Source organism: Dipteris shenzhenensis, chromosome 5 (assembly GCF_047967505.1).
Source record: "Dipteris shenzhenensis isolate YYH24624 ecotype China chromosome 5, Dip_SZ_1.0, whole genome shotgun sequence".
Taxonomy (NCBI): Eukaryota; Viridiplantae; Streptophyta; class Polypodiopsida; order Gleicheniales; family Dipteridaceae; genus Dipteris; species Dipteris shenzhenensis.
Genome location: NC_141600.1, coordinates 41,883,536 through 41,907,588, shown reverse-complemented (window position 1 = coordinate 41,907,588; position 24,053 = coordinate 41,883,536). Strand labels below are relative to the sequence as shown.

Genomic DNA, 24,053 nt, shown 5'->3' with positions numbered 1-24,053 from the left:
TTCTTCAGCTCCGCTTCATCTTCTTCTTCTTCCTTCTGCTCTTTTAGGGTTTCCATGGGTGCTCGTCGTCCTTCCCCCCATCGCTTGCTCGGTAAATCCGTCCGTAAATTCTTCCCTGGCTTCGGTTCCTTCCTCGGTTCCATCGTCTCCTTCGATCCCTCCCGCCTTTTCTACCGTATCCTCTACCAGGATGGTGATACCGAAGAACTCGAGCCTCGTGAAGTCGAACGTATCCTCATTCACCCCCCTTCTTCCCGCTTCAAACCCCCTCGGCAGTTCCCGCAGCCCGATTCCCTCGTACCGCAATGCACCGACGACATTCCGGCTCGCAAGCGCAGACGGCTCAGCCGGGAGGATCCGGAGCGCACGGCAGGTGATAAAGATGGCGTCTCGAATTCGCAGCCCGCCAACGAAATGGTGTCGCAAAGTGCCGCAAAAAGTGAGGCGGAGGTACACGCACCGGCAGTAGTACAAGCAGAGAAACAGGAGAGTTCGCAACTCTTGACATCCACCAGGAGCAGCAAAAGGACAAGGCAAGGTGACCTAGACCCAGACGAGACATCTTTTCAGAGTAACCCGTCTGTAGACCTCCAATTCGCGCAACAGATGGAAAATTGCGACGAGCCTTTGCAAGGTCAAGAATCACATTCTTCCTCCGTGGAAAGAAGCCTTGAAGACGACCGCGATGCAGTGGAGAGCTCTGTCGAAGTTCAGTCTGTTCTCACCCAAGAGTCGGGTCCTGAGCTTCTACAGCTTCCTCCTCCTCAACCCCTACCTCATTCAGCTTTGGATCTCCTGGTTCCGCATGATTCGGTGTTGGATTGCCTAGCCGTGTATAGTTTTTTAAGATCTTTCAGTAGGGCGTTGTTTTTGAGTCCCTTCAGCCTCCAGGATTTCCAACGAGCTGTCTGTTCGGAGGCACCCACAAATTTGATGGATTCTGTGCATGTTACCCTTTTGCAAGCATTGCGAAGGCATTTGGAGAGACTTGCGCAAGAGGAGTCAGAGGTGGCTAAAAACTGCTTGAGGTAATTGACATGGTGTGTTATGCACCTTTCCAATGGATCACCCCTTGCTGAATTGCATTGAAGCGTGGGTCCATTAAACTCGATCCTAAGAAGACGTTTGATTTTTACACTGCGCATTTCTCTGGCTTAAATATTTTGACCTTCGTGGCGTTAAGATGTCAAATGTGGAAGAAGATATTTTAGCGTGATAATATAACGTGCTCTCGTTTTGGAATCTTTCAAGCTTTTCTATTCCCGTCTTTTTGATCGAGTCTATGCTGGGTGGCAGGCAACCAGATTGGTCTTTACTGGATTCTATCACATGGCCTTCACATTTGATGGGATTCCTAGTGGCTTATGGGTTTCAAAAATTACCTGAAGCTAAATTTCCCATCCTGGATGTTGAGTACTATAAGGTAGCAGTAAAGACTAAACTTGCCATTTTAAATTTTCTTTGTGATCATATTCTGGACACAGAGGAGATAAGGGCTGAGCTTGACATGCGGGAACGTTCTTATGCGGATAGGGATAAGGTTACACAGGAACCTGATGACAGTTTGCAAGTAGTCGAGGAGAGTATGCTAGAGGACCCATGTGGCCTCCCCTTGGGAATTAAGGACGTTGAGAGTTGCAATGATGAAGCAGAGGATACAAACATTGATGAATGCATACTCTGTGGGATGGACGGCAACCTGATATGTTGTGATGGCTGCCCTGCTGCATACCATGGGAGGTGTGTCGGGATTTCAAAGAGTACCTTACCCCAAGGTGATTGGTTCTGTCCAGAGTGTATTGAAGAAAGGATCGGTGGAAAGCAGTCAAAATTTGCAGGACTCAGAGGAGCAGATCTGCTTGGCATGGATCCGTATGGTCATACCTTCATGGCAACCTGTGGATACCTCTTGATGTGAGTGTGCATTTAAGTCCTTTACTTACAAGTTACACGTGTAATAGGAAAACCTTGTGTTGCATATCAGCAGCATTTTCCCCAACTTATGAACTCTTTGTGCTTGCTGCAGGATAGAACCATATGCTAGTTCAAGTGTTGGAATTAATTATTACAGTCAGAAGGAGCTGCCTATTGTATTAGACTGGCTGGAGGATATGAAGCCTGTCTGTGACCATGTGAAGAATGCAATACTGCAGCAGTGGAATGTACTTAATAACAGGAACTCAACTGAACTGTATGATGACTTGGATACTTCAGTTAGGCAAATTACGTTACAGTTCTCTCCTATGTCAGTTCGAAAATCTCTGGCAGAGCAGACAGGAGAGACTGTTTTAGAGCCTTCATCATTTATGGGAAGGGTTATCGGGCCTGTGGTCTGTGATAAAAGTTTGGCCATTGGAGAGACGAATGCATGCGTGGACTGGAATTCCCAGATCAGTGGTTCCGTACACCAAGTGCAAAAGAGGAGTAATTTGAATTCCATGCCTGGTTCAGAAGGACCTTTGGATGGCAAGAAGGTCAAAGGAGAACATGGACCATGTGAAGCAGCTGAGCTTAGGGCAGATAGATATCCCACTGTGGACATTTCCAATTGTGTCCCCGATCCTCTCGTTCATGCATATGTTAATCACTATATTTTGGGTGACGCAGCTGCCACAGCAGCAGCAAGTTTGGTTCAAACTGCTGGGTGTGCTCTTCCTGCAAAAAGCAGTGTTTTAAAAAAGAAAACTAAGGCAACCACAATAAATGAACAGCTCAATGCTTTCTGTAAAGCACCAATTTGGTTTTATTGGCCGAATATGAAAAAAAAGCTTGGGGAATTACCAAAGGAAAGATGTGGATGGTGCTTTTCCTGCAGTAATCCTATTATGAAAAGGGGTTGCTTGATGAATCAAGCTGCTGGAGTTCTTGCAGCAGGTGCTGCTCGTGTCCCTGGTGGCATTCGTCCCACAAAGTTTGGATCTGGACAAATTCCTGCAGTTGCTGGGTACCTCTTGCATATGGAAGAGTGTCTTCATAGCTTACTGTTGGGTCCTTGGGAGGATCCCAAATATAGAACTTGGTGGCAGAAACAGGTCAAACAGGCTGCATCTGTTAATGATTTAAAGTTTCCTTTACTACAGGTATCAGTAAAAAATTTCTATACACTCCTCTCACTTAATGTACCAATCTGTGTCATATTGCTACTGATAATAATCTATAATATTCTGCTAATAACCAACTAAGCCGTCTGTGTAATCTCTGTATAAATGCTGGCTAATACATTACCTCACCATCATTGCTGCTAGTTGGTTTTTGTGTTTGCATTGGCCGAAGAACCATTAAAGCCTTTAGAGCATGCAGTAGCATTTTAAATAATGTGAGTAGTGATGAAATATGTTTTGGCGTCATTCTGATGCGTGATTGGTGTGAAATGTACGGTTTGTGGCGTTGTTTTTCTTTGTGGCTTTTGTAATGACCACAGCTCTGAACATATTTGAAAGTAATCAGAAATTTAAAACTTTATGGGGATGGATGTTTGCATGATCGTAAACATTAAAAATGGGATGTCAAAATGTTCCTCCCTTTCTCCTCCTCTTCCAATACAAACAGCGGTTGTGTGTACAGGGTTCTATGTCTGCACATGCATGGGCACATTCACAGGGGATACACACTTCTGTGCAGACGCTGACATATGCATGCACACAGATATTGGATGTTGCCTTCTAAAAAACAGTCTCTGTGCTGCAGCTGGAGTCCTGTCTTAGACCCGTTCTACTATCAGGGAACTGGTTCAGCAGCCTTGAGGATTCTCCTTGTTTTGCATTTGGAAGCTCCACTGCTGGAGCTGCTGTTCCGCAGAACCGAGCTTTAAAAAAAGTTCAGCACAAGCTGAATGTATCAGCTAGAAGTAGAATTTATGATTCAGAAGCCATTATGTGGCTGCAATCTTGGAGGCATGGAAAATCTTTAAAGAAAATTTTTCATTGGCATGTATTACCTTCACGGATCGCAAGACAAGCTGCCCGTCAAGGTGGACATCAAGTTTTCTAGTCTTGGTTTCTCTTAAATTTTGTATTGTTTGTGTGTGCTGCAAGCATAATCAGTATGTTTGCAGGTGGATTTAAAAAGATACAAGGGCTCATTTACACAGAAGGGTTAGATATTCCTAAAAGGAATAAACATTGTGCATGGCGAGCACGGGTAGAGGCGGCATGCACTGTCTCACAAATAGCGCTTCAGGTAAGAGGAAAGTCTCGGTGAGGTGTAGTTTGTTTATATATTTCTGTGTAAGGTTAAGTTTAATTCTAGCTTGTCTAAATAGATTTGTGTAAGGTTAAGTTTAATTGTGAAAGACTGAATTATATGATGTTTCTGTTCAGGCTTCAGCTTTGAGTTTGCTTATGCTGTATATTCTCTCTTTGGCACTGAGCAGGTCCGTTGCCTTGACGCATGCATTCGATGGGATGAACTTACCTCAAACACTCTATCGCTTGACAGATGTGATGATCAAGCGGCTCTTAATAATGCCAGTGTATATGCAAAGGAGTGGAAAGGTGGTGTGCCTATGTACTTGGTTGGCTCTGGGACAAGCTCAAGCTCCCTTGATCAAATTAAACAAAAAGGATCGAGACCTGCCATCCACACAGATGCAATGGAGAAGGAATGGGTGACTGAGGCACAAATGCCACTTTCTCTTTTGAGAGATTTTGAGGAGAGACTTCGGGTTTTACGGCAGAGGAATCTCCGTGGTGTTGTGATATCTCAAAAATGGTACACAAAACCCCTAAAGCCATCCAAGAAAGATGTATTTGATAAGCTTTGGTTGAGGTCTGGGCTGTATCGCCCTCAAAATGTCTTGTCATCAAGCGGCTTCTGCAAGCTCAAGGCCATGGCAAGGTTCGTAGCAATCTTCCCTCTATCTGTATATGCATCTAAGTTTATCTGACCAAGTGTTAGAACTTTGTAATGTCTTTTGCATTATCAGAACTAGGGCTGCTTTTCCAGGAAATCAGTGTGCTCTTGTGCAGTGGAAATGCTACTTGAGGATAGAAAGAGGCTACCCAGGGCAGCATATCTAGCAGTGCTAGGGTATCGATGCACTACAGCTTATGTACAAGCATGTGCATCAATTAGGTGATGGCCCATCTTGTGAGCCCAGGTGCATCATCTAGGGCCAGCCATATAATCTGCTATTTTACAGCCATCCCTTCCTAGATAGTTTAGCTGCACACTTTGTAGCTGTCCTAGAAAGGGATGCTTGATTTACTTATGCAATATGAGGTCATATAATTAGTTTGGCGTGTCACACCTGAGAAGGTTTATGCACAGCCCAAGAACTAGATAGTGACAAGCTGTAAAGCAACTTTTCGTTACTTGCAAGGGACGAGGCCATACATTTAGTTTGGGGTGTCTGAGCTGAGCAGGTTTATGCACAGCCCAGGAACTAGATAGTGACAAGCTGTAAAGCAGACTTTCCGTTACTTGCAAGGGATGTAGCACTTTGGCTTGTTTTATCCTAGGGGGACTAAGTCACAGCTACATGCTTTTATTATTTCAATCGGGTTGGATATTATGACACCCAGGTGACCCATGCATATCATGGTTGAGGAAGAAGCAACCTATTCTGAGGGCAGTGTTTACTCAAAACTCTGACGTTTTGCAGAACTCTCAAATCTTTATCGAATTCAGTAGAACAAACACTTCGAATCTCTGGTTTAAGACAAATACTGAAGACTGGACCTCATCCGCATGAAGGTGAACTCACCGATGTGGCTGGTAATTCATCAAAATAAAAAAGGAGTGAGAGGGCACTAGGGGCCAGAAATAAGGGCGGGATCTCGCGAAGTCTTTTGCTCAGACATTGTACTAGTAGGCTGTGGGATGCTTGATTTACTTATGCAATATGAGGTCATACAATTAGTTTGGCGTCTCACACCTGAGCAGGTTTATGCACAGCCCAAGAACTAGATAGTGACGAGCTGTAAAGCAGGCTTCTTGTTACTTGCAAGGAACGAGGCCATCCATTTAGTTTGGGGTGTCTCAGCTGAGCAGTTTTATGCACAGCCCAGGAACTAGATAGTGACAAGCTGTAAATCAGACTTTCCGTTATTGGCAAGGTTTGGCTTGTTTAATCCTAGGGGGACTAAGTCACAGTTATGCTTTTATTATTTCAATTGGGTTGGATATTACGACACCCAGGTGACTCATGCATATCATGGTTGAGGAAGAAGCAACCTTCTCTGAGGGCAGTGTTTACTCAAAACTCTGACGTTTTGCAGAACTCTCAAATCTTTATCGAATTCAGTAGAACAAACACTTCGAATCTGTGGTTTAAGACACATACTGATGACTGGACCTCATCCGCATGAAGGTGAACTCACTGATCTCGCAGGGAATTCATCAAAATAGAAGAGGAGTGAGAGGGCATTAGGGGCCAGAAATAAGGGCTGCCCCTCGACCCACCCACACACCACCACGCGAAGATCTCTATTTCAATAGAAAAAACTGTTACAGAGTTGGCTCGCAAGGGAGCAAGAAGACAGAGTTGAATTGTACAAGAAAGCACAATAGCTCTGAATCTTACAGACTTGGCAGGCAGCCAGAAAGCTTGTGCTTTCCAAAGCTGGCACTTGTTTTTAGCCCATAGCCCACAGGGCCCAGGATTGAAACCTAGCTCTGATACCACTGAAACTCTAACGCTTTGTAGAACTCTCAAATCTTTACCAAATTCAGCAGCACAAACACTCCGAATCAAACACTGAAGGATATTAGCCTTGAGGTGTTAAAGATCATAGCCTTGGTGTTGGAATGGTCACCTCCCCATTTGTAAGCCCCCAAATGAGAAGAGCGTGGGGGAGGGAGACCTAGGGCAGGATGTGCCCAAGAGGAAAAGAAGAGAGGGGGGCTGCCACATGGGCAGCACCACATCCAAAGGGCCCTAGTTTTGTGAGCCCTTAAAGGGCTGTTTTGGGGCAGACTGGTTGGCCCAAACAGACCAGCCAGTCGGCCCATTTAGGGCTGGCTGGTCGGTTGGTTCAAGGGGCCCTTGGGGCCTATAAAAGGAGAGGCTTGTGGCCTCATTTATCATCCAACATCCAGCAGAAAGTGGAGCAGACAGGAGCAGCCTGAAGGCATTCCCTGTGGCCTCATCTTGGAGGTAAAGGAGAGTTGAAGGAGTGCTGCAGACAGTTCCCTAAGGGCTGGGACCTTGGCTGTCTTCTAGGGCAGCAAGGTGTTGTGATCATCATACCTTCTGGAGCAGCCATTCACAAGCAGGTTGGAGCAGTGGAACAGGGACCTGTGTGCTGCAGACAAAGCTTGGCAGGGGCTGCCCACCTAGGCTGATTCACAGGCAGTAAGGTGGAGAAGAACACACTGTTAGAAAATACCCAACAGAGGGTACACGTAGCGGAAGACTTATAGTAATGCCTTGGAGCTCACACAGTGTGCGGTGTGGGTGTGGAATCACAGACTTCTTTACTTATGTGCATTCAATAGGTGTGCAGACTCATCAATAGACAATGAACCAATCAGATAGAGAAACCACCAAATAATATATTTCCGTCCACAACTATGGAAACAATACAAAAGAGACAGATCCATAGTCCCACCAATGGTATGGTCCTCTGATCTTACCACAAAAGTCCTCCTCCTATCTGCTGGCTATCTCTAGACTAGAGTCCGCGTGCTCCACCTCGAGCGTGAGTAGACTTTCCGTCTAGAATGATCTTCTCCACCTTGCTGTCTGGAAACCAGTCTAGGTGGGCAGCTTCCTGCAAGCTAAGTCTGCAGCACAAGGTACTACTTTCTCCTCCTGACTGTAGGCCCAAAGATAGCCCTGCTGCTGCTCCTTCTGCTGGTGGAATTGCTGCTCCAAATGATGCTGAAATGAGGCCTGAATGGCCCCCTTATATAGCCCTCAAGGGCCTGGCAAAAAAAAACCGACTCAGTCTGTACAAAAACCGACCCAGTCTGTATGAAAACCGACCCCACAGTTCCCCATTTATGGGACTGTGGGCTGCCCCTGCCCTTTTTGGGCACTCATTACAAGGGCCCTTGGCCCATCTTTCAAGGGCAGATGCCCTATAAATACAGGGTCCAGCCCCCCCCAAAATCTACTGCAGACAATGCGCCTCCTGTCTAGATCCATCGCAATCTGTCCCAGCCTGTGTTGCTTCTGCTCCGGGCTTGTTCCAGCTCTAAGGCTCCTGCCTGAGCTCCGTACGCCAGCCGTACAGCAAGCTTCTGTATTCTGCCATCCTTCCGTGCTTTCTTGGCCCTCTATCCTGCACATAACAGCCCTAGATGTGCTGCCCACATGACAGCCATGATGCTGTCTATGTGACAGCCCCTTTCTCTCTTTTCTTGTTGGGTACTGCCCTAGGTCTCCCTCCCCCATGCTCTACTCATATGGGGGCTTACAGATGGGGAGGTGACCTTTCCAACACCCCCTCTCACCGACACATCTCAGCCCAATGCCAACACGTCGATGAAGATGCTCCAGTAACTCCCTGGTCGTAGTCCTTTGGAACCTTTCGGTGTCGAAATCTTTTCCTGGCTTTTCATCCAGTGGCTCCTGCTCCACCAGGTCCGGTTCCGCTTCCGCACACCATCCTGGTACACAGGTCCATCTCTGGTAGCACCTCCTGGTACCACCTCCTTCAGTCGCATTCCCGCCTCTGAACTCGAGCAATCCAGCCGTCACGATCTTCCAGTCGTCCCCCTCATAATGAGTGAACAACCTGGAGTCTTCCAGGCACCATGCTCTGAGGGTTTGTTTCAACCCGTCCTTCCTTTGGCAAGGTCTGCGACCAATGAATTTATCCAGATAACCTGGACCATGAACTCTCGCTGAGTTCTCAAGCAGGTACTCTTCTGGCTTCAGTACTCTTTGTCCACCACCTTCTAGCAATCTGCGTCCGAGATTTGAAGAAGCACCCATACTTCCCCTTCTGCCTTCGAAGAAGGCCAAGTCCTTCCAATCTCTTATCACCTGAGACAAATGAAGAGCAGAATCTCTCCACAGCATACTAGAAAGGCTCAAATGCAGAATATCAAATACATACTAGACTGTTGTACTGCCTGAATGTTCGCTTTGAAAGCAAACCCTCAATGAGGCACCTGCCAAGATCCTGTGTAATCCTGTACTGTCCCCTTCTGAAGTCCAGCATCCATCTGACCATGAGACCCCAGGGCTTTCCATGGAATCCACCCTCGTGTCAGTGTCAACAGCTACACACCTGGAAGGTACCAAGCACTCCATACTGTCCTTCACCTTCACAAAGGCATCTGACTCCTCGTCGACCCAACTCTCTATGTCAGACATCCTTACTCTGATTTCGGGATCAACATACCTGACCTCGGTAACACTCGGTGATGTCACCAGGAACAATTCTTCGATTACCACATTAGCTTTGGCCTTTCCCTCTGAATCTGGGTTAGACTCCTGTTTGTTTTTCAGATCCGCCTTTTTCTTTCTGCAGTCCTTTGCAAAATGTCCGGGCGTATCACAATAGAAACACTTCTTCTTGTGCTTCCTCTTCGAAGTCCCCTCGTCATCAGAGTCATCTTTATTTGACTTGCCACTGTTAGGCTTGCCCTTTCCCTTACCTGCGGAATCCTTCACCAGCATCGCCTTGTCATCTTTGTCCCCGTTGTAGAGCTTCTCCCGAGCTTCCTCCTGTAGCAGTAAGGGACACAACTCCTCAAATGTCAGAGGTTTGGTCCTTTGTCCTGCTGTCACAGCCGTAACAAAGCTCTTGAAACTCTGAGGCAATCTCCTCAGTACCATCAAGGCCAGATGGCATGAGTCTGTCTTCTGACCAATCGCTGCTAATTGATCCCGCACCACCTTGACCTTCGTCAAATGGCTATGTACCGTATCGCCTTCTTCCATATCAAGATTGTAGAGTTGATGCTGAAGAAGCACGATCCGGGAGGTATTATCTGTCTCGTACAGATCCTTCAGGGTGGCCCACGCCTCTACTGACGTCTCGGCCAGCTGGATATGCGGAAGAACAGAGTCCGCCGTAGTCCCTATGATTATTGCCAGGGCATGGGCATCTCTTTCTTCCCAAGCTTCAAGCTCTTCTCTGTCTACTGCCATGAGTACCTTCCCTTTACTGTCCACCATGTCTGCCGGCTTCGACTCCTCTCCCGTGGTCAGCTTCCACAACTTCCGAGCCACTAAATGACTCCGGATCTTCACTTTCTAGTTTGGGTAATTAGTCCCGTCCAGGTTCCCAGACTCTCCAAAGTTAGGGATAGTGAAAGAGAGAAAACTGGAGGAGGAAGGGATAGCAGGGGCTGAAGAGGCTGTCGACATCTCTGCTGTATATACCACACAGCAAAGTCAACCAAACTCAAATGCAGTAAACCAGAACTCTGAACGCACCTGACTGAACCTGAGTCACCCTCCTTCTCGCAAGGGCACAATCCTCCAGTCGTGGAAGTCGATTCCCTAGAGCTTCTGAATAAGGGTCGTCCTTCAGCAAGGTCCCTGCCTTCAGGCTCCCACACCAGTGAGCCTCCTACTTGGGCTCTGATACCATGTTAGAAAATACCCAACAGAGGGTACACGTAGCGGAAGACTTATAGTAATGCCTTGGAGCTCACACAGTGTGCGGTGTGGGTGTGGAATCACAGACTTCTTTACTTAGAGAAACCACCAAATAATATATTTCCGTCCACAACTATGGACACAATACAAAAGAGACAGATCCAGAGTCCCACCAATGGTATGGTCCTCTGATCTTACCACAAAAGTCCTCCTCCTATCTGCTGGCTATCTCTAGACTAGAGTCCGCGTGCTCCACCTCGAGCGTGAGTAGACTTTCCGTCTAGAATGATCTTCTCCACCTTGCTGTCTGGAAACCAGTCTAGGTGGGCAGCTTCCTGCAAGCTAAGTCTGCAGCACAAGGTACTACTTTCTCCTCTTGACTGTAGGCCCAAAGATAGCCCTGCTGCTGCTGCTCCTGCTGGTGGAATTGCTGCTCCAAATGATGCTGAAATGAGGCCTGAATGGCCCCCTTATATAGCCCTCAAGGGCCTGGCAAAAAAAAACCGACTCAGTCTGTACAAAAACCGACCCAATCTGTATGAAAACCGACCCCACAGTTCCCCATTTATGGGACTGTGGGCTGCCCCTGCCCTTTTTGGGCACTCATTACAAGGGCCCTTGGCCCATCTTTCAAGGGCAGATGCCCTATAAATACAGGGTCCAGCCCCCCCCCAAAATCTACTGCAGACAATGCGCCTCCTGTCTAGATCCATCGCAATCTGTCCCAGCCTGTGTTGCTTCTGCTCCGGGCTTGTTCCAGCTCTAAGGCTCCTGCCTGAGCTCCGTACGCCAGCGGTACAGCAAGCTTCTGTATTCTGCCATCCTTCCGTGCTTTCCTGGCCCTCTATCCTGCACATAACAGCCCTAGATGTGCTGCCCACATGACAGCCATGATGCTGTCTATGTGACAGCCCCTTTCTCTCTTTTCTTGTTGGGTACTGCCCTAGGTCTCCCTCCCCCATGCTCTCCTCATATGGGGGCTTACAGATGGGGAGGTGACCGTTCCAACACACACTGGACGGAAAGTCTACAGACGCTCGAGGTGGAGCATGCGGACTCGAGTCTAGAGATAGCGGGCAGATAGGAGAAGGACCTTGTGGTTAGATCAGAGGACCACACCATTGGTGGGACTCTGGATCTATCTCTTTTGTATTGTGTCCATAGTGTTGGACGGTAATATAAGTTTTGGTGTCTTCTATATTTGGCTGGTTCATTGTCTATTGATGAGTCTGCACATTATTGAATGCACATAAGTAAAGAAGTTTGTGATTCCACACCACACCGCACACTGTGTGAGCTCCTGGGCATTACTATAAGTCTTCTGTTGAGTGTACCCTTTGTTGGGTATTTTCTAACATGGTATCAGAGCCCAAGTAGGAGGCTCACAGGTGTGGGAGCTTGAAGGCAGGGACCTTGCTGAAGGATGACCCTGATTCAGAAGCTCTAGGGAATCGACTTCCACGACTGGAGGATTGTGCCCTTGCAAGGAGGGTGACTCAGGTTCAGTCAGGTGCGTTTAAAGTTCGCAGTCCAGGTTATCTGGAGATGTACTTTTGTTGCAGACCTTGCCAAAGGAAGGACGGGTTGAAACAGACCCTCAGAGCATGGTGCTTGGAAGACTCCAGGTTGTTCACTCATTATGAGGGGGACGACTGGAAAATCGTGACGGCTGGATTGCTCGAATTCGAAGGCAGGAATGTGACGGAAGGAGGTGGTGCGAGGTGGTGCTACCAAAGATGGACCTGTGTACCAGGATGGTGTGCGGAAGCGGAACCGGACCTGGTGGAGCAAGAGCCACTGGATGAAAAGCCAGGAAAAGATTTCGACACTGAAAGGTTAAGAAGGACTATGACCAGGGAGTTATTGGAGCATCTCCATCGACGTGTTGGCATTGGGCCTGGATGTGTCGGTGAGAGGGGGTGTTGGAATGGTCACCTCCCCATCTGTAAGCCCCCAAATGAGGAGAGCGTAGGGGAGGGAGACCTAGGGCAGGATGTTGCCCAAGAGGAAAATAAGAGAGGGGGCTGCCACATGGGCAGCACCTCACATCAAAGAACATGGAAGGTACCCGGAGCTAGGATGGATCTGCATGGCGCTGACATTAGCAGTGTACGGAATTGTACGGCGCTGGAGAAGAGCCTGACAGAGGGCAGATCCAGCAGTGCAGCTTCCAGCAGAGCAGAAAGGAGCAGCAGAGTACAACCCTTGAGGCCTACATCCAGAAGCTGAAGGAGTACCAGTGTTGCTGCAGACTTAGCTCAAGTGTGAGGCTGAGGTCAAAGGACGGAGAGTTCACATAAGCTCGAGGTGGAGCACACGGGCTCGAGTCTAGAGATAGCCAACAGATAGGAGAAAGACCTTGTGGTAAGATTAGAGGACCACACCATTGGTGGGACTCTGGATCTCTCTCTCTTGTATTGTGTCCATAGTTTTGGACGGAAATATATATTTTGGTGGTTTCTCTATCTGGCTGGTTCATTGCCTATTGATGAGTCTGCACACCTATTTTATGCACATAAGTAAAGAAGTTTGTGATTCCACACCCACACCGCACACTGTGTGAGCTCCTGGGCATTACTATACGTCTTCCGTTGCGTGTACCCTCTGTTGGGTATTTTCTAACACTTGGTCTTCCGAAGGTCAGGTCTCTCTTCTTGCATAACACCTCCAGGGTCTCCATTGTCTAAACCTACTTCCAAGGGGATTAGAGGACAATATCATCTGTGCATAAGAGTATCGGTATCATCATGTCTGCCAATAATGACCTCTCACCTCCTAGCCCGTCAATAAGGTTTGTGATGTTGCTGTAAAGCCCGAAAATTGTCGATGATTGAGGGCATGCTTGCTTCACATTGATCATGCTCTCATTAGTCTGACTTGTACCATTCCCTCCGGTTGACTCGTATAATTCACTACTATTCTTGGGATCCTCAACTCATGGAGCTTCTTAATCATGCATTCTCATGGGAGAGTGCCAAAGGCCTTTGGAAAGCCTATGAAGCAAGTAAGGTGTTGTGACATCTGTTGCATCTTGCGTGTAGTCAAATGTCCTTAAAGCCTTCTCCCGTGTAAGTTGGGCTCTCATCTTTGGACATTCTTGATTGTACCACGTGCATCTTCCTAGATGGAGGGTAGGCGCAATAGACTGTTGTGTGCATGAGAATGATTTGGAGGCGTAGTCGTGGATCATTGATATTACTATATCAAACAGGTCCCAATAGATGTGATCAAAGTGGTCTTGGATGTGGGTGGTGGCAAGGGTTAAAGACATGTGTCAAATGTTGACAGCGAAAAGCGGAAATGTCTTAGAGGAGGTAGGTTATTGCTTAAGGCCAACACTACTATATAACAGAAGATCCACCCCGAGAGGAAGAATAGCTGCAATGGTTCTTCTAACCCAAAGTATTTTATGTCTAGGCAATTCCTCCCGATTTAGAAGTCGTTAATGAATAACTGTCCAAGCTACTAACGAGGTGGTTGCAGTGCAGATCTATCCATAGCCCGTTAGAGACGGGTCATCCTATTTGTACCAAAAAGATATGCATGGGCTTGCCACATGGCAGCCCATGCCTTGGGTTGCCCCCAAGGGCCTCATTTGCCCCTAGGCCCCCTCTAAAAAGCCCACCAATGACCAACTTAAAAGGCCTAAGGTTTTTGGGCCCCCTCTTGGCCCTAAACCTTTCAATTGCCCCCAAGGCACAAATGCTAGGGGTTATAGTTTATCAAGCAACCCTTTGACCTCACCCCTTGTTTTCCAGGGTCCTGCCCACATGCAGGCCAACATGCATGCACCAGAAATCACGCCCTCGTGACACTAGCTGCAACAAGGCAACAGTTGTTGGGGTAAAGGCACATTGCCAGCCCTTTATTAAAGATAAGACATCTATGACTGTCTTAAGACAGTCATAGGGTAAAACCTAATCCTAATAAAACTAATGAGTTTGTGGTGTGGCTCATCACTTCACACCCGCACAGTTGAGTCTCTCACTCTCTCCCCCTTTGCTCTTCTCCCGGTTTCCTTCCTTCTCAACTGGTATCAGAGCACCCCCTAGTGATAACTGTGGCATCTCACACAAATCAGTGTGCACTAGATCAAGCGGTGCTCTATTCTGGGGAGTTCTCCTCTTATGAGGAGTCACAGAATGCTTGCCAAATATGCAATGATCACAAGTAGGCAAATCTGAAAAAGAAAGAGACGGCAGATAACCCAAACGTGACAGTTCTTGCATTCCTTTAACAGACATGTGTCCCAACCGGCTATGCCACAATGAAACCTTTGGCAGCTCGGTTATGGCAACAACATGATTACTCACACTGGAAACATAAAGAGGGTACAAGGTATCACTCTTAAAACCCTCAGCCACTACAGCCTGGCCATCAGTAATCACCCATTTGGAATCCCCAAATGTGGTGTGGTAACCACTGTCATCCAATAAGCCAGTGCTAATCAGTTTTTTCTTGATTTGCGGCACATGGCGAACACCATCAAGCATAAATATGTGTCCATCAGGGAATACTATCTGTATACTGCCAATCCTTGCAATCTGACATGCATAGTTGTTCCCAAGAAGAACAACTCCATAAGTACCTGTGTAGGAAGTAAACCACTCCCTATGAGGAGTAACATGAAAAGAAGCACCTGAGTCCAAGAGCCAGGTGTGCATGTCATGGCCATCAATAACCAAAGCGTGTGCTATTACAGCAGAAGAGCATAAAACATCATGTATGTCACTGTCACTGTCCTCTACTGCAACATTCACTGCATCCAAGTCATCTGCCTTGGCCTTGCCTTTGCCTTTGCTTCCATTGCCTGCATCCTTTGTTTCAGCCTTCTTGGCTTTCTGATCCCGTATGAACTTGAAGCACTTAGACTTCACATGTCCCTTCTTGCCACAATAAAAGCATTCAATATCCTTTTTGCCACGGGACTGACTGCGGGATTTGGAGTTACTAGCAGATCTCCCCTTCTGCTGAGTCCTGCCTCTATCCTGTACCTGCAAGGCATTTGAAGACTTGCTGCTCGCATTATTCTTCCTGCTCATCTCCTCCATAAGGAGAGAGCTCTCTACATCAGCATACATAAGAGTGACATTCGAATTTGACAGGGTGGTTAATGTTCAGGCTGAAAAGACCTCTTATGGCCTATGGCAGAGGCTAGAAGAGTTATATGCCCAAAAGAGGTCATATGGCGTCCGTACGGACGTACACTGCGCAGAGGACTGTTATGCAACATGGAGCTATTTTTAGCTAAAGGGAATTTTACCCCTCTCTAGCCTTCAGTCCCTTGCCTTGGCTCATGGTATTAATTGCATTGAAGTGTCCTTTGAACTATTTTAATTAGTTGGAGGCTAGGGGAGTCCCCGTAAATTCCTAAAGCTTAGAAATCCACGTCCCTGTGATAGGGCTCTTTCTAGTGCCACAGTCGGCCCATGTAGGCACTCTTTGGTGGCCTTTTGGGCTGCCCCAAACCTTGAACCCTTCCCCTTACCGGTTCATCTACCCCAATGACTAGTTACTACCTGACTTCATTTATTGAACTCAAATTCTATCTTAGATCCCTTTTGTATGGACCAATGAAGGGAAAATCATTTGAGGAGGATATGTTACACACATGGCTGCTTGATTTGAACTCAACAGAAGAGGTGAATATCCCTAGCTTTCTTTTTCACTTCTTTTAATCACGTACTTCTTATGCTAATGAGTTAAATTTTCATATAGGATATGGCGGTGGCTAGAAGCTATATTGAAAAAAATGGTAAAGATGAGGAAAGCCAAGAGAGAAAAGAAGAGTTGTTGAATGCTTACAAGTCGGCCGAAGATTCGAAACAGGTTGTGAGGAGAGTCTGTGAGGAGATTTGCGATGCCAGCCCTGGTTACGCATGGCCTGCAAGTTTAAAGTCTGCTTGTTTTCATGAAGCCAATGCCATAGTAGGCACTTTTGAGGACATATGCTCTCTCTAATGACTTAATAGTCAAGTGATGGAAATTTAATTCCATAGAGACTTATGTGTTTTCTAAAGCAATTGTAATAGATAAGAAATGAAACTACAGTTCCACAAAGACTTTTTAGTTCTCTAATGTAAAGTTGTAACAGACAAGAGAGACAAAGATGAGATCTTCTAGGCTGAGCTAATGGAAGGTGTTTTTTAACACCATATGGCTTTGAAGGGAGGAGGAGGGAGGAGGAGGAGGAGAAGGGAGGAGGAGGAGGGAGGAGGAGAGGGGAGAAGGAGTTGCAAGGTTAGGACATGCTTTTGGACATGGAGTGCAAGGAAGCATGGACATTTGAGACAATTGTTTGGAATACCAAAGTAGAACTCAACACAATGCCCCAAAGAGTGTGGGCTTCATTCCATTATGGGGTATTTATACAAGTTGGAGAGCTTCTCTCTCTGCATGTAGGAATTGTAAGAGATTCTCTCTCTACATGTAGAACTTGCATGTAGGACTTGCATGTAGGAGTTGCATGTAGAACTCGCAAGTAGAAGTTGCAAGTAGAACATGCATGTAGGAATTGCATGTAGGACTTGCATGTAGGAGTTGAATGTACAACTCACATGTAGGAGTTGCATGTAGAACTCGCATGTAGGAATCGCATGTAGGACTTGCATGTAGGAGTTGCATGTAGAACTCACACGTAGGAATCACAAGTAGAACTTGTATGTTGAGGATTCCTAAGAGAGATTATATTCCTAGCCTTATGCAAAAAAAATATTATAATATATTATATTAAGGCTTTTTTAATTTAGATTTCAAAAACTCTTTACTAATAATATTATTTATCTAGAATATGATTTATTAGAAATTATACAAAAATATATTAAAACATAGTATAGTCTATACTATTATATAAATATTATATATTTATAAGATAATATTTTTTAAAATGCAAATCATACTCTCTACCACAAAGTTTAAAAGGAAGACATTGCTATTGCACTTTTGTATGTAGATGATCTGATTGTGACCGGAAGCAAGGATAGCTTCATCAGAAAACTAAAACAAGACTTATCTCCAGAGTTGGACATGAATCATCATCTGCACATAATATGGTATGAGTTCTTTCGAGCCTCCTTGAGGAAATATGTTTATGATGCCTGCAAGGAAGGTGACCTAGAGATGTCTTTCTTGGAGATAATTTACTCTCACTTTTGAAGGAGACTCTGCTTTTGAGACTCTTTTTGTATTACCTAATTCTATAATATAAGCTAGTCTCAACCAAAATGAGGAGAGATATCAGGGTGCACTAGAACATGCACTGGCCAGATTGGATAGCTCTGTACGAGAAATAAAGATTTATTAGAAGAAAAAGAAACACTAATGAGCTGCCAAGTTTCAAAAGATTTCCAAGTCCCATGGGAAAACTGACTGAAAACTGCTGCTGACATCCTCTACTCCTTTCTGTAGGATCATCCATGGGGAGCATGAGGGAAGATCCTGCACAGATTAATAATGATCTCCAAAATGTATTCTACCCAAGATGTCTAGCATACAATAATCACAAATTCTTTCACACAGGTATACTTACATCAATACTACTCAGCAATAACTGCTGAAGTACAGTTCAAGAAGATCCTATCATCAGTCCTCAAATAAGTATCCCATCTTAGTGATCATTAGTCAATTGTATGAATACTCTTGAGACTGCTAACTCAATCTGCTCAGCGATACTTTGCTGAATTACAGAGTGAAACTATCACATCATCCAATGCCAGAAACCACCCCCAATAGGTGATTCTGGTTAATTTCCATGTTCGCAACATGAACTAACCAGCCATTGCTTAATCTCCATATTTCAAATATGGAACTTTCAACCACTATGCTCACAACAACAACTATTCCGTAAGTGCTGTCCAAGACATGGGTATTTACTGACTCATGCTTTAGTAAACCAAGAGGCTATATATCTTGGCATCCCATACCACTAGCTTATACTATCTAGGTAGATCTATTAAGCATTGGTGTCCAAATGTCTTTTTGCATCTAGGTAGGTCTATTAAGCATCGGTGTCAGAATGTCTTTTCGCAAGTAAGCTCTAACTCAAGGATCATATTAAGCTGGCAACCTTGCCAAACACAAATCAAGACACTGCAAACATTCACTAGAACTGCAGGGTGCATGCATGGTTAGGTGGCATGCTTTTCCCACTCTAACAGTCAAGGAAATGTGATGAGGATTGCTACTTAGGACATTGTGCTAGAAACTGAATCATAATGCGTTCATACGAAACGTGTGGCATCTATCTTATCATGCAAATATTCTCTAAGTGGGTTGGGACTTTGTCACTTGAATTAGGCCTACTATGCTGATGTGTCAACACCCTGAGTTCTCATTTGGGGCTCATAGGTGGGACATTACCCTATATCTCCAACTAAATGGCAGTACGATTGTTTTGTCCCAAGTGGGGAGGAGGAACTATAAGATCATGCACGTGTGATACGAAGGCGGGGGCCAATCAATTAATCCACCGTACTTGTTTTCCCTTCTTGTGGGAAACAAGTACGGACCCTAGATAATGGGCACCTCCGGAGCCCATCAAGTAATCCGCCACACTTGTTCCCTCTCCAACAAGTAAGGCCCCTAGATAACAACCCCACCTTAGGATCCCGTTATATATGATTTGATCGTGTAGTATCGTGCATATCCCATCTCATGCAGTGCATCATCTAGATCTTTGGTACTTTGATATGGTCTGACTCAAATTTCAATCAACTCACGTGTTTGGTCCTTGTATAATGCATGTACGAGATTGCCAAGGGTAAGCAGGAGGTGATATTTGAGGTTGTGTATGGGGATTGACGTTGTTCAAGGGTTGGGTAGACCTTATGAGTTAGGGAGTAGAGGGTGCAAAGTAGTTAAGCTATAGTATTACAAAGCAAGCCAAAGTAGTGTAGGAAGGCAGCTTATGGGAAAACGTGTATAAACATAACATGTTTGAAGCTAAAACCATTGTGCACTAACATGGCAGTCTGCTCAACATGGAAAGAACTTGCAGAAACAGGGGTTGTGTTTTGACCATGAGTCATGACCACAATTGTCATGGTCCTTCAAATGACTTCGTGAAGTGAAACATTTTTTGCACTGTGGAAACTACTATCATAATTTCCATTATCCTTTTTTGTTGTTACTCACCAGCTATTTTTGAGAATTTTGAAAATAATGCGATATGTTCAATGTTGTTGAGTTTGTGAATTTGACCTGTACATAGTCTACCTGATGACAATAGCTTTCAAACTAAGTTTTACACCCCTTTCTCTTTAGTGACTTAATTTGTTAATCATGTTTATTAGTAGAAGCGAGGCACTTGGAAATTATTGTTGGCATGGGCACACATTATATACATTTGTCTAATCTTGTGTAATTTGTTTGTTTGTTTTTGCAGTAGCAAGGATCGATCTGGAATTTTTGAAGGTAATCTTAGTTTTTTAAACCCCTTTGAATGGCTATCAAGTTAGTAATAATTTCAATGTCTTTTGTTATCATTGACCTTATGCTAGAAATTTTACATAGACATTAAAGTTGACTTGTTTGAAATGGGTGTGAATACATTCTCTTTGCCTTATATACTAGGTTTGTGGGTTTGTGCATTGTATGGATTATTGCTTGCTTTGCACTACACTTGTATTGGGATGGTACAACCAAGCTGCTAGAAAATCAGATTGCACCTCTATGTGCTTGGTGCGCACATAGGTGTGTGTAAACAATTGATGTCTCTTGAAACAGTGTGCTGTCTCATAGTAATAAACGTGGAAAGTCGTCGGTTCTGGATTTTTAAGCTGAGTGGTCCTGTGTGAGTCTTTTGGTTTGGCCAACTTTTTCTCTTTGTTTGGCCAAGTTTCACTAAGCTCAGCATGCAATCATGTTATGGGAGGAGCATGCAGTCATGTTTATGGCAGGATCAGTCTCATCTGTCCTTTCAGTTTTTCCTTAATAAATCAAATGTTATTTCAAGGGAAAAAGGGTCCCTATCCGTTGAATCAAGTCGGGGTACCATCAAATTAGATTCAGAAGTGGAAGGGGATTGTTGGTAGTGGTCAACATCTCCTGATGTCACCTAGGGAGAGAGGGCCTTGCTTGTGGGTGTGCCCGCCCAGTGAGTGAGGCTAGTGTAGATGAGTGATGGCCTGTGTTGTGGGTGTGCCCTTGCCCACATAGGCGTTTGTAAACAATTGATGTCTCTTGAAGCAGCGTGCTGTCTCACAGTATTAAACATGGAACAGATGACTCCGACTATGAGGGGTACTTGCCCTCAGTTTTCAGTATGTCAAGGTCATATGGCTAGTATTATGAGGAAAGTTGTCGGTTGTGGATTTTTTTGCAACTTTGATGGAGTATTCCCCTTCACAGGCTTCAGGGGGCAGATCAGACTGAGGGTAATGTTTTATATAGATTCTAGAAGGCTTTGTTTTGAAGTCCCGTGTTCTTGTACAATTTACTATTTTACTTTTATTGCATACTCATTACACGGAATGCACAGCAACTAACAATTTGTGTTGCTCATGTGGATCAGATGAACCACGGCTCAAGTCTCCTAAAAGTATTTCTGGCAATCCATCCATCTATCCTCCTCCTTGTAGCTCTGAGAAAGCGTCAAATGAAACAAGGCTTGGAAATAAATTGAGGATAGAGGCATGCACGATTCAACAACACATGAAAGATATAGCCGGGAATCATATAACTAAAGAAGGACAAGTTAAGGTGGCATGTTTTCCTGGTAAAGGCTCAGAGTCTAGTGTTGTGACAAACGGATGCCATATGAATTGGACACTGGCTCCAGAAGAAAGATCAGAGTTTAGTCCTCTTAGCAAAACAGGCCAAACGATAGGGGCGCCAGTTCCTGGTAAAAGACCAAGTTGTTTTGGGGGTGTGAAGCATCATTCAGCAGGTTTGCAGACTCCTTCACATTCAAAAACATTCAGGAGAAACCCAAGAACACCTTTTTCAGCAGATGGGATTCAATGGAGGAAAAATGGGTTGGGCTTCAAAAGTTTCAATCCAAATAAAATCCTGCGTCCGTGTCAAGGCAATGTGAACTCGTTGGCTGGTCCAAGATGTGGCCTTTGCTCAAGAAATTATAATGCAGAGCTTTTATATGTTGGTTGCGAATTCTGCCCATGTATGCTATTTTTTTCTTTTATATTTTTGCAGCATGGACTTGAAGCTTGTTTTCTATTTAAGAATTTTATTTGTGATCTTTGTGAATACTTGTTTTGCAGTATGGTTTCATGGAGATGCACTTGAAGTCACAGTCAATAATGTTCATGAAGTAGTGGGATTTAAATGCCATAGGTGTCGAAAGAAAGGGCGCCCTGATTGCCCATACAGTAAGAAAGAATTGATTAGGTCAATGGACCCTCAGCATTTGATGATGTCAGACTCTACAGAAGGCCTCAATGCATTACGTGGAGGGATTGATACAATTGACATAAATACGAAATTGGAAGGCTCCTTAGAAGCAAATGTCTGTGAAGTATACTCTGCATGGGCAGGCAGAGCAGTTCTACCATTGCCCGCTTCTTCTTTTGTGATACCTGAAACAGACTCACACAATGCCTTGGCTGGAGTTAAGATCCCAATTGTGAGTTCTGTTTCCCCTGAAGCAGCATTCTTGCGGCATTCATCTGCTGGTTTCTATGCTCCAATTGAAGCCTGCTCACCACGGAAACTGCCGTTTAAAAACCAACCATAGCATGAAAACTATGGGACTAATCTGATGAATGGCTTGAGTGAAAATCATTCCTAAAAGTTGACCAGTCTGGAACAGCAACTTCAGACTGAGACCCCAAAGTTTGAGAAGATGAGGGCAGTATTTATGGAGATTGGAGCAGAATCTTGAATCGTTTGCACAATGTCAGATGAGGCGAGCAATTGCTCTGCTTATTCAAGCTCCTTGTTAACTGTGCCAAGCTTTTTTATGTAAAGTGGTGCAGATGGATCATGGAGTTTTGATTTGCATGGCAGCCTACAGTGGCAGGCAAGGGATGTCTGCAAGTCTTTACTAGCATGGTAAGTTATGATTATTGGAAATCTTGAGTTAAGACATGTAGGGGGCTGTTTTGCATTTACAATCTCGTCTCATTACTTTTGAGTCTGCTTATATATATGTGTGTGCGTGCGTGCGCGCGCACGTGTGTGACTGTATTTTGGTTTAATAATTTACCTCCAGATTTTCAACAGTTTTGCAACTGATTGTACAGATATGGGGGAATACTGTTGACGTTACTGCTTTGTTGGGGAACAAGAGATGCTGAATCTCAGTGAGGTCAGTTCACGTTGGGTAACTGAGCTTTCTACTGTGTTAGCTTGATTTTGTGTTGATCAATATGATGGGAATTGGAACCAAAACTGCAAGAACTTGTTTCTCATTTCCTCCCTTTGCAGTTGTTATCCCACATTTGTGAAATGAACTGCAAGCTGGGTTTGCAATTCCCCATTCTGAAGACAGTGTCAATAGGACATTGTGATGTTTGCAAGCATTATTTGTGCGCAGTTGATGCCTTGGAGATTATGGGAGATTCTCATATTTTCTATAATATTGGGAAAGCAATAAGTGTGTAGTCATAACTGCTTTGGAAACAAGCAAAGTTGGTAGTACTACAATGGTTTCAGGTAACCTTGCAAGATTGAATTGACCTGGCCTCCTTTCCTTGGAAAGGCAGTGAATGTTTGAAGTAACCAGTCAAAATAAGGTGGTCTGTGCACCACCCTCAGGGACAATACAATTTCTATCCTGGAACAAGATGTATGGAATCTGTTTGAATTCCTTCAAAGAGACTCTAGGCCAAACATCGGGGCCCAGTTTTTTGATGGTGTTTGGCATTGATTGCAAATATGTATACATGCCCGGCAGTAACTTTTGTACGTAACAAACCCTAAGCATACTTGGGACCTCTAATAACCGTATTTATGCATGTCTGTAAATCGGAATCATTACAGTCAGTCACCTTGATGTGGGCTCCCCTCTTTATGGAGTTCTTTCATGTAACTGTTGCTCGAGAGATTTGGAAAGTGTTGTCTTCATTTTTACATCTTTCATCTTATTTAATGAGTAAGACGTGTTGACTGTCACGAAGACATAGGTCTATTAGTGGATGAAAATGATCCTTCAATCTTGCAATTGATTATTGAAATGTCTAAATCACTGTATCTATGCATGCCATCATCCATGTTATGTAAGAGCATGGAAGATGGTGGTCAGCCCGTGGTCACCTGCATGAGGGTTGTGCTACTGCCTACAAGTCTTGATAAGGGCTGTATGATGCACAGTTCCTGCTTTCTCATGTATTTTCATAGCAGCTGTTCATATCCCTGTGCAACTCACTCCAGTAAGGGTGACAGACTTTTGTTGGTCATTGTGTGAGAATGACGAAGGTGTAATGCATACGAATTTTGAGGAGATCAAGAGACTTCACAGATTCATCTTACTCAGCCCAATACTCGTGATTAAAATCCAAACTCTTGTAATAAGCCTGTAACTACTAAATGCTTCTCCCATTTTTATCACCTAATGATAGTGTAATACTTTACCCGTTTCGTATTGAGGGGAAGTGTAGAG

The 24,053-nt window shown here is 44.8% G+C and overlaps 1 protein-coding gene and 1 long non-coding RNA gene across 3 annotated transcripts; both read left to right on the top strand.

Moving 5' to 3' along the window:
• Positions 1-11: 11 nt before the first annotated feature.
• Positions 12-22,350, top strand: LOC147902042 (DDT domain-containing protein PTM-like). Of its 2 annotated transcripts, none has more exons than XM_087374640.1 (9): positions 12-1,028; positions 1,297-1,914; positions 2,027-3,080; positions 3,688-3,970; positions 4,055-4,179; positions 4,373-4,836; positions 19,881-19,909; positions 21,009-21,383; positions 21,715-22,350. In XM_087374640.1, the coding sequence occupies exons 1-9, from the start codon at positions 55-57 to the stop codon at positions 22,185-22,187; spliced, it is 4,395 nt and encodes a 1,464-aa protein (XP_087230766.1). In that variant the 5' UTR covers positions 12-54; the 3' UTR covers positions 22,188-22,350. The 2 variants fall into 2 exon arrangements, with proteins under 2 accessions (XP_087230766.1, XP_087230765.1); XM_087374639.1 differs by having other exon boundaries at positions 21,009-21,614.
• A 12-nt stretch (positions 22,351-22,362) lies between these two features.
• On the top strand, positions 22,363-23,524 carry LOC147902041 (uncharacterized). The gene is made up of 2 exons (XR_015540997.1): positions 22,363-22,504; positions 22,696-23,524. It is a non-coding gene; the product is annotated as an uncharacterized LOC147902041 (long non-coding RNA).
• Positions 23,525-24,053: the final 529 nt, after the last annotated feature.

Excerpts from the sequence above, each read along its gene's own strand:
- LOC147902042 (XM_087374639.1), top strand. The coding sequence starts at position 55 with ATGGGTGCTCGTCGTCCTTCCCCCCATCGCTTGCTCGGTAAATCCGTC. Across the intron at positions 4,837-19,880 it reads AAGCTCAAGGCCATGGCAAG|TAGCAAGGATCGATCTGGAA; the intron begins GTTCGTAGCAAT and ends TTGTTTTTGCAG. Across the intron at positions 19,910-21,008 it reads TCGATCTGGAATTTTTGAAG|ATGAACCACGGCTCAAGTCT; the intron begins GTAATCTTAGTT and ends CATGTGGATCAG.